Source organism: Rhagoletis pomonella, unplaced genomic scaffold (genome assembly GCF_013731165.1).
Source record: "Rhagoletis pomonella isolate Grant_MI unplaced genomic scaffold, Rhpom_1.0 Rhpom_scaffold_00001, whole genome shotgun sequence".
Classification (NCBI taxonomy): Eukaryota; Metazoa; Arthropoda; class Insecta; order Diptera; family Tephritidae; genus Rhagoletis; species Rhagoletis pomonella.
Genome location: NW_023458555.1, coordinates 40,447,278 through 40,457,364, shown reverse-complemented (window position 1 = coordinate 40,457,364; position 10,087 = coordinate 40,447,278). Strand labels below are relative to the sequence as shown.

The 10,087-nt window shown below is 35.1% G+C and overlaps 2 protein-coding genes across 2 annotated transcripts in view; both read right to left on the bottom strand.

The window, feature by feature from the left end:
- The window catches only part of LOC118744152 (chromatin-remodeling ATPase INO80), a 123,563-nt gene that overhangs the window by 30,524 nt on the left and 82,952 nt on the right, over nt 1–10,087 (bottom strand). The window lies entirely within an intron of this gene.
- On the bottom strand, nt 8,837–9,650 carry LOC118744169. The gene has a single exon (XM_036476963.1). It carries the CDS (start codon nt 9,608–9,610, stop codon nt 8,837–8,839), a length of 774 nt encoding a protein of 257 aa, XP_036332856.1. The 5' UTR covers nt 9,611–9,650.

Below are 10,087 nucleotides of genomic sequence, written 5' to 3'. Positions count from 1 at the left end.
TTTTTAGAACTAGTGACATATTTAATTGCGTTTTCAATGATTTTTTAGAATATAAATAGTGGAAATGTGTGCAGAGATTTGTATTATCCGCAGATTTTCTTCTACATACATAAACAACAACAAAAACTATGCATTACTCCACTAATCGGCTTTTAAGCATCAATCATTTCATTCACTTCCTAATTTGATTGATGCTGATCACACACATGCTAACTTCAAACATACCTACATACAAGCATACATACATACGGACATACATAACTTGCTGTGTAACTACGGGCCAATCTTAGCTAATACTCGAACGAAGCGCCTGACTTCTATTCAAAGAATGTCTTTTCATACGCTTATTACTTAAGCACTGCCGCAATGACGCACATTTTTTACGCTTTTCATACCAAAATTATTGGAGGGGATTAAAAAATGCAATTGCTGCTATTAAACAATTGCATTGCAACATCATCTTTGGCAGCAGCTTTGTTTCCTCTCCCTTCCTCTGTGCATAGCAGGAGCGAGCGGCTGCAAGACGATCAGCTGCCACTAAGCGAATGAGAAGATAGCGCCTTTTGTGCGAGCGCGTTTCAATTTAAGAGGGAGCGAAGGTTGCGTTTCGATTTCATACGGGTACATCTTTTGTGATCGATTTTTTTTCTGTTCATCTTTTTTTATTTTGTTACTTTTAGCGGAATAATTTACTTTGCTGCTAAACGATACTGATCCATTAATTTTTAATGCGATTAAATGTTGTATTCTGCTTCACGCTAAAAGGACGCAGTTTTTGATTACTTAGTGAGGATTTTTGCTTTTGAAAACAAAAAATATTACTTTCACTTTGGAATTGTAATTGACTCATGATAGCTAATTGGAGCCATTATGTTATACAAATTATAGGCATATTGCTTCCTGTTTAATTTTGAGGAAACAGAAGTTCCTTTCAGAAAGCATCACACTAACAAAAACAAAAAATCAAACGCACCTTGTCCATTCTAAATACATTTCACTCAAAGATCCGCCATCTCAGCTTAACTAACGGCAGACAGTTAAAGAGAATGTTCTCTGCACTATTCTCACCCTCAAAGCAAACAGTGGGCCGTCGGTGGCCGTCCTAAAAACCAGTTATATTACGATAAGCGATCTCAAGTTAAAAGGGGGGAAAAGGTTTTCCCTATATTGAACCTAATTCTACCGGTGGTCCAGCGGGGTGGGTAGTTTTAAATGGACTTAATTTGCTTTCCATCGAAGATAGAAACTTCCGAGAAAACATTGGATTTGGTAGGGTTAAGTAAGATTAGGTTGTAGCTAATGCAACGTCAGTGAGCGTTATTAACGTGTTTCTCACTCTCTCTAACGGAAAGGACGTATGTATATATCTATTAAAATTTTAAAGTCGCATTTACTCCGAACATAAATCTTTGTCCATACGAGTATTTTTCTTTTTGATCTATACCACGATTGAGAGAAATAGAGGTTGCGCCAATCACGGTACCGCTATTCCTCTCTCAGTGAATTTGACAGAATCGTTGTTTGTATGACGTCACACTTATGCAACTTGTTTACATTTTCCTTGCAATATTTTTTTCTTCTTCTTCCATTCTTGCTCACGTTTTGTCATTTCGCTCTCGCAATTGCACCAGTGTGACGTCACACAAAAGTTATTCTCAAAAATTCTCTCTGATAGGCGCAATCTTGTATTCTATCATTCTTGGATCTATACGTGGCTTCCTTTGGCATATTTTCTCTTTGCTAGTCTTAGTATAAATTGGACTTCTGATCTATCAGGGCTTAATGACTGTAATCTGGATGCTCCTTTGTACAAAGATAGCTAGATAAATATAAGTTTAGTAAACACTGGTCAGTCTATTGTTCCCTCAACTCATCACAATACTGCAATTAGCCATAAAGCCTCTACAAATTTCAGAATAGATTCCAGTAGTTGGGAGTCTATGTGCCATAATAAGATGCAATGATGTGCTTTGGAAGGTTCCTACGCCTAGTACCATAAATATACGCTTACGCCAGTACCCTTATCGGCCTGAAGGACTTGGCGAGAGATTAATCCCTTTTACCCACCTTCGGTATCACCCTCCTTTGCAACTTTATCTCCGATCATGTTGTGAGGAATTTTGAAACTATCTCTTTTATCCTATCGACGTACATATATAGCTCGCGCTAAAGACGATTGACTAAAAAACCGACTCCTAATAATACTCTCGACAGCTTTCACGTCGATTGGTGAACTCTTTTTCAAGCTTTCATCCGCACACTCTGTATTGATGCCTGAATAAATGGTGCTACTAAATAATTATTAGAATTTCTCAACTAAGTTCGCCTGCACCTAAACGTTGAATTTCATGATTTCTGGTAATATTTCACAAAATCACAAAAGAGTAGCAGCAGATGATGCACGATTGAATGCAAGTAAAAATGCACAACGGGCAGCGAATGTAAGCCCTTCTGCAAGTTAACAAAATCAACAAAATACAAACAAATAAATAAAGAGGAAAATTATCCAGAAGCGTAGAAAATTCAAGCGAAAACAAATAAGCAGAGAAACTCAATCAATTGACTACTTTTGTTCACTGGAAGCCGTTGACCGAAATCCATGCAAAATATGAGCAACATTGATAACAACAACAACAACAACAAAAATATTAAGCCGATAAAACAACAATAAACACATGGAATAAAAATGTATTAAAATTTTCACATGCCCCTACATTTGCTATTTGCAGTTGTATTTGTTGTTATTATGTAGTTGGTGTCTCTATCGAAAGTAGGCGAACCACCGAAAGGCGGCAATCGAATTGAATTTATTTGGAATTATTTCTTTTTACTATAATATTGATAAAACTTATGACAAAGCCGCCGTTACCGAAATGAAATTGTTGCAACTTTTTGGCAAACAACAACAAGAAAAATGTTGGAATAAAAGAGTTAATAAACGTTACAGCCAGTGCTGGTGGTGTGGCAAATATCACAGTGTCACAAATAACAAGCTCTGCACTTTGATCGCGTTTGGCACAGTGCAGCTCAGCGAAACGGGCGGCAAGCAGCGTGGCAAGGTAGCAAAAGGCAGAAAGAAGCGTACGACAGGGCAAAAGCGCCAATCAATCGGCCCAGAAGAAACAAAGTGGCAGGGAAGTGAGGTGGCACTTTGCAGGCGAGCACACAAACAAACATACCTCGCTACCTAAGTATGTAAATACAGTGTTGGCCACTTGAATAGCGCGTTAAAATGCATTTTGTTTTTATAATTTTATAAACAAAGTTAGAAAAAAAAACACTTTTCAGCAGACATTTTTTTTACTAATTTTTACCTTTGAAAATACCTGAAGGGAAACCTTTTTATTTTATTAAAAAAAAAAATATTTATTCTTAACGGTTTTATAGAAATTTTACGAAAAAAAAGTATTTTCCGATGCAAAATATGTATGTATATGGAAAACTTCAAAGCACCAGGAAGAGATCGAAACTGGCAAAAATTCAAAATCTAATCGGATTGGCTTGAAACTTGTCACTCGGTGGTTTTTGGGGTCGCTGATTAAGGATCTGGCATTCAATTTTAAAAATTCAAAATGGCGGATGATATTTTGAAAATCCTTCAGATTAGCTTCAACGTTGTTACTGAGGGTTTTCTTGTGGTCGCTGATTGCGAAGCAAACCTCAGAATTAAAAAAATCAAAATGGTAGCTGCAGTATGGCGGACAATTTTTTGAATTTGTTGAATTTACTTGTTTTTGAGGTCACAAACTGTACATTAAATATCAGATTTTATAAATTATAAATTTCCAAAATTGTAATTTTAGACCACCCTAGCGAACATACTTTGTTTGTGAGAAAATCCGGAAACACTTACAGAAAAAAACGCAAACTATCAAAAATCAACGCGTTTTTTTTAGAAAAATGAAACTTGCACAATCAAAAAAAAAAAAATCAAAAAAAATTTATTAAATATTTTTTGTTTTGAATACGCATTATTTTTATAAAAAAAAAAATAATTAATATAAATTAAGCAAAAGAAAAACTAACAATACTGAGAGTCAAAATAGGGCGCAATTCCAGTGGCAGGCGCTGTATGTTTGGAAAAAGTCACTCAGTCAAGCAGCTAGTAGCTCATAGTCAGTCAGCTAGCTGCAAAAGTAAACCAGCCTAGTCTGTCATCCAGGTAGCGAGGCGACAGCAATAAATACTCGTAAAATCAAATGTCGCTGCTGCTGTTGTTGTTTTTTTTTTAGTTTATTTTTGTTATGCGATTGCCATTTGCATTTAATATTTTATTTTATTCTTACTGTTATTGTAGTTTTGGTGGTTCAATGTTTTTTTTTTCTGTGTTTTGTTTTAATAGCGCATAGCAGAAATCAAATTGTGGTAGGCTATGAAAACTTCAGTTAGCCTTTATTCGTAACTTTCATAGTTACATACATATTTATGTGTTTATGTTTATATGCACATTTGTTTGTTTTTGTTTCATGCTTGCTTAACAAACATTAGTACAGCTAACAATATAACTCGATAAGGATATTCAAGGCATATAAATGCATAAATTTATTTTTGCAAGTATTTGTGTCAACATTTTGTTTGCCTTCTATTGTATTTTGTTTGGCTTTTTTGTGCATTTCTTTTACGTGTGTGTTTTGCTTGGCTATGTGTTTGTGTTGTTTGGTATTTGGGGCATTGCATTTGCATTTTGAATTGAAGACGACACGAATAATCAATTTATTTTTGCTGAGAATTTATGGCGCGTGCAAGGGTAAAAATTTACGTTATAAGTATTTATATTTACGAAAGAAACATGAATACATAGTAGATATGTAGGCAATTTTTAAGTATTTAAAAAACTTTTGAGTAGATCTATACTTATAACTTATTAACAAATAAGCATATTAATCGTTTAAACAAGCATTCAGTCAGTTAAAGCAGGATAAACATTCCTCTGCCAGCAAATATCACCCATTGCACAGTAGGTCGAATGAACTGGTTTGATAAAACTTTTTAAAAAAAGCGTGGTCGAATTTTGTAAACCTATAATTTCGGATATGCAGTTTAAGGGCTCATTTAATTTTAGTATACTAATGTGCAAGTTGAAGTATCCCAAAATTCTCAGTGATTTTTGAATGAAAAAATGGTCACGGTGGGTGTACACTACCTCACGAAGACCCCCAATTCGCCTATGACTATTCCCATCATTCGGGGCTTTTGAAAATCAGGGAGTGTGGGCCTTCTACTGAATCGGGGAAACCTTTTTTTATCGACACATAACTCTCCTATCCCCAGTTGCCAAGGCTATTCAAGCCTTGGTACACTCGTACTACAAGTACCATCTGACCACAGCAAAGCTTTAGCATAGACCGCTAATTATCTGAGTGGTCGGAAAATTTCAGAAACCATGTGGGGTATATTCCACCGTCACGGTGGAAAATTTATACAGTAAAAATGTTCTTTCTTCTTTAAATTCAAGTATAAAGTACTCAACAATTTTACATTCTGGTAAAACTATACTCAATTCATTTTATATAGAAAAAAATCTGAGTTACATATTTCTTCTGCCACGGATGGGACAAAAATAACCTGCTTTATATAATTTACGGAAACTTTGCGAATTTATTTCACTTTTTTGTGTGAACTTGATGTCTTATAATAAAAAAGAACCACGAATTCTAACAAAACAAAAACTATATAAAAAATTATTGCTTTATTATAAAAAAAAAACCGACATTCCTCTGTCACGGGTGGGACACATACGAATTTTTATATGAAAAGGAGATTTTAGTTTGGTCCATACTAAAGATTATTTATTAAAAATATAAGAATTCAATTCACCCACTTTTTATTTTAGGATAGTCATATTAAGACTCACGATATACTGTAGCACTCAAGATCGTTTTCATAGGACAATGGTGAAACCCATACTAATGTAAAAGAAGTAAAAAAGTCTAAGTTTAGGGGAAGTCGAACATTAAATACCCGGCGCATGTATTAAATATAGTTGTTCACCTTTCTGAAAAAAAACCATTACATGGTAAGCATGGGTGGTTTTACCCCTATTTCTAAAAATTTCGATATGTAGTATGTTCTGTTAGACTTATTGAGAAAAACTTATTTAGTTATAAGTGGGCGGTAACACGCCCATTTTCTAAAGGTACGTGCCCAATGCAGGCTTGCTTTGCTTGCTCCGCTGCGAGAAGTGTCAAAAATTATTTGGAATATACCAAAACGTATAAAGGCTGGCCAAATGGCAGCTTTTCTTCACTTGCTTTAAGCACCCCAAAGCGCCTATTTGAAACAGGCAAACATTTTATATGAAAGCGTTTTGTAGGCTTTTGACAGTTTTTTTAGTAAATGTAGATATACATACATATATATGTATCATTATTACCATTTCTTTTAAATGCAAACATTATTTCGCATTAATTTAAAAATAAATCTGATACATTTTCTACAGTTTTATAAGAAAATAATTATTTGTGTTAAGGGAACAGACATTGACTTTTCAACCAGACATCTGGTTACTTTGACAGCGTCCCAAGCCGCCATTCGGCCAAACAAGTTGTCGAAGTAAATCAAAGCAAATTAAAGTCAGCAAGGCGTGCATTGGGACAGCGTCTTAAAATTCTATAATAATGTTATTTATTTTTAAGGGATTGTTATTAATATCAATTTTGAGTAAATTTGTGTCTTTAAATTTCAATATATCAAAGTTTCAAGCAATTCTGAAATTTACCGTTATATGAAAAGTGGGGTTTATTTTAGTCCGATTTCAAAAACTTTCAACATTTTTCTTTCACGTGGCAAGTGCAATAATTATACCGAGTTTGGTTCAAATTGATCGAGCGGTTACCGAGGTATGTACGTGGTCATAAGTGGGCCCATTTTCTAAAATTTTATTATACGCATTTTTTTTTGTAAAGAATTATTGCAAACATAAATTTTGAATAAATTAGCTTCAATATTTACTGATTCCTCGAAGATTTCGTATTTCCCTAAATTACCGTTATGTGGAATGTGGACGATTTTGAAAATTTTAAAAATTTTCAGCCATACATAATCAGAAGTGGGTGTGGCTACGCCCATTTTCCAAAAATTTATAATATTTTTATTGTTCGCCTAAAGATCTTTGTAAATAACAATTTTGAGTGAAAAAGCTTTAGTAATTACTAAAATATCGTTAAATGGGAAGTATTATCCGATTTTGGCCATTTTCAATACCATCCGGCCTAACAAGTTTCGTTAAGATATCGAAATTTTTACTCGAATCATCGTGTGCACAGACGGACGGACAGACAGTAGATTCGATTTCTTTTTCATTCTGATCATTTATGTATACATTTTTCTATATCTATCTCGATTCGTTTTGCCCGTTACAAACAACCATTTTGTGAACAAAGTTATAATACCCCTGTGCACAAGTGCCCTCGGGTATTAAAACAAAAAAAAAGGTCTACATGGATCTCGCGATGTTTTAAGACCTCCACCAAAATATTTCATAAAAATATTAGGATTTGCGTCAGCTGGACTTTTTCGAAAATAGCATAAAAAATCACATTATAGGTATTCATGCAAACGCTTAAATGCCTCGTAACTGCAAACCTTGTAAATAACCAATTTTCCATACAAAATTAAGTTTACTAGATTTACATGGTTACGAGGCATTTACGCCTTTCCATCAATTGGCCTATTATTTTAATGCAGTAGATAAAACCTTTAAACATTTTTATGCAGACCTTTAAGCTGATGATGTGAGGTAATCTTTTGGAAAAAAATAAAGGAGACTATTAACTGCTTTATAAATCGAAAATTTGTATGAAAATGTCACTTTGTTTAGCTCTTTAAACCTATATTTTTTATGAATAAGGCCATAGGTTTATTCACAAAAAACTGCTTTGGGGTATTTTTAAATCGCTTTAACAACTCACGTAAATCTTAATATTTTTCCAAAATATTTTGGCGAAGTCATACACCAAAATGCATAAAAAAAAATATTGATAACTTTATGAAACACAGTAGCATCAAAAAATACGGTCAACCACCTTATACCGTAAAGCTCAACTAATATAATTTCGAACTAATAAAATATTCACAATTGGCATAGTCATTAAATCACAACGAAATATAAAAAAATCCTGCAGTATGAAACGAGCATTAAATGAATCGAAAGAAGTTTTACTTCCATAGTACGAACTACATAGGTCTAGTTAAAAATAAAATCTAGAAACTCCAAGTTCATTCGCACATTCTAACAGCGGCAAATCAGCAAATAAAGCTTTTATTAACAGCGCGCCGCATATATTTTTCAACCGAAATAAAAAAAAAATACATTTTAATTTACAGATTTTTCAATACCATATCTCGAATACATATATTTTCAAAGTTATAATTTTTTCAGACGAATTTGCACATGAAATAATTTTTGTTCATTTATAAATAAGTCTTTAATTTGTAGGAAATACTTGAATGTGAAAACTTATTTTTAGGGAAAACGAATACACTGAATATAAAATATATTTACAATAGCAGCGCACAAAAGAGGGTAACGCTGCAAAACAAATGCAAGTGCAGAAAGCAGAAAGTTGACGATTGAAGACATAATGGCTTTTACTTCAGTTATGCTTTTCCGCTAATAGCCAAAAGTATGCTCTTATCCATTCTCATGATTTCTAATTCCATCTGCATTTCTATCTGCCTTCTTTTCCAGTATGTTCCACTGAACAACTTAACATTTTACAATTATTTTCAAAAGTTACCTAACTAACAACTAACAAACTACTTCAAAATAATACGACGTAATTAACCACATCTGAACTGAATTCGGCTCACATCGTCATCAGAGCACACACGTCAACTAGTACATGCACTCGTACAAATCGTCATAAAATGGCCTTGTAACGGGTTTCGCGAGATACTCCAGCCGTCTGAGATGCTCGCGCCATTGCCGATAGGTCATGCGACGACGTGGCGGCACATATTCCTCCGGCGGCTCAGGTATCGGACAATGCGGTCGTAGTGGCGGCACGATACGCGGCAGCGACAGACGCAATATATTCGCGGTTGGTTTGTAGTTGAGCGCCGCACGTATGATGGGAAAGCGTAACGTGGACCAGAACTCCGTCTCAATTTCGAGATGATGAAACCACTTAGGCACCTTGGGAGGCTGGAATGGTCGACCGGCATCCTTTTTGGCTGGCTCTATGTGCGAGATTTGCGGCGCATACGGGTAATCGGGCGGCGGTGGATAGACATATTTTTCACGCGGATCCCTCGGTTCGCTTAACTGTGCTGCATGCGCCAGCAATTCGTCGAGTGTGTAAGTTTTCTTCTTTTTCTCTTTCTTTTTCTTAGCATCCTCACCTTTGGAGGGTGGCTTATCACTGCAATGTGGTGGCGGTATTTTGCGTGCTACGGCATTTTTGGTGGCCCAGCGATAGAAGCGCATCCAGTCGCGACGTGCCATTGGACCGCGCTTTTGCCAGCGTGTCATTTCACGCTTGGGCCGTGGAAATTCAAAACGTTTCGGCAAAGCATTCTTCTGGACCCATTCGTACCAGGGTGGATGTGGTTTTTCTTCTTCAACTGGTTCGGCGGTGGTTTGATTACTCACTCGTAATAGTGAGGACATATTGGAAGCGGGATTGTTGTGGGAGTTTGCTTCCTGATGTTCTTACCGTTTCCTGCCTTGTAGAATTCCTGACTGCTATTGAGCTGCTGCACTTCAAGTTAAAACATTGATTACTAGCAACTATTCTTACGGCTAAATGTTCAATTTGCAGTACTACAGGGTTTGCTGCTGTTGTTGCTTTGATGTTGAGTGTTGTATGTACTTGTTTGGCTATTTGATTGTTTTTGTTGGTTGTTTCAAGCTGCTATTGTAGAATATTCGGATTTTAGGTAGTTTAACGGCAAAATTTCAGCACAGAAATTTCGAATCGAACAAAAACCGCTTTGGTTATTTATGTTTTGGTTCAAAATTCTACGCGTACGCACAGTTCTAACTCAAATTCTTGTCCAATATTTTTAAATTTGAAAATTTATTTATCTTTTTTTTAATTTTCAAAGTTTAATTTGATTTAAAAATACGCGAGTATGTGTTTTTTTT

Coding starts and splice junctions, on each gene's coding strand:
- LOC118744169 (XM_036476963.1), bottom strand. CDS start 9,610: ATGTCCTCACTATTACGAGTGAGTAATCAAACCACCGCCGAACCAGTT.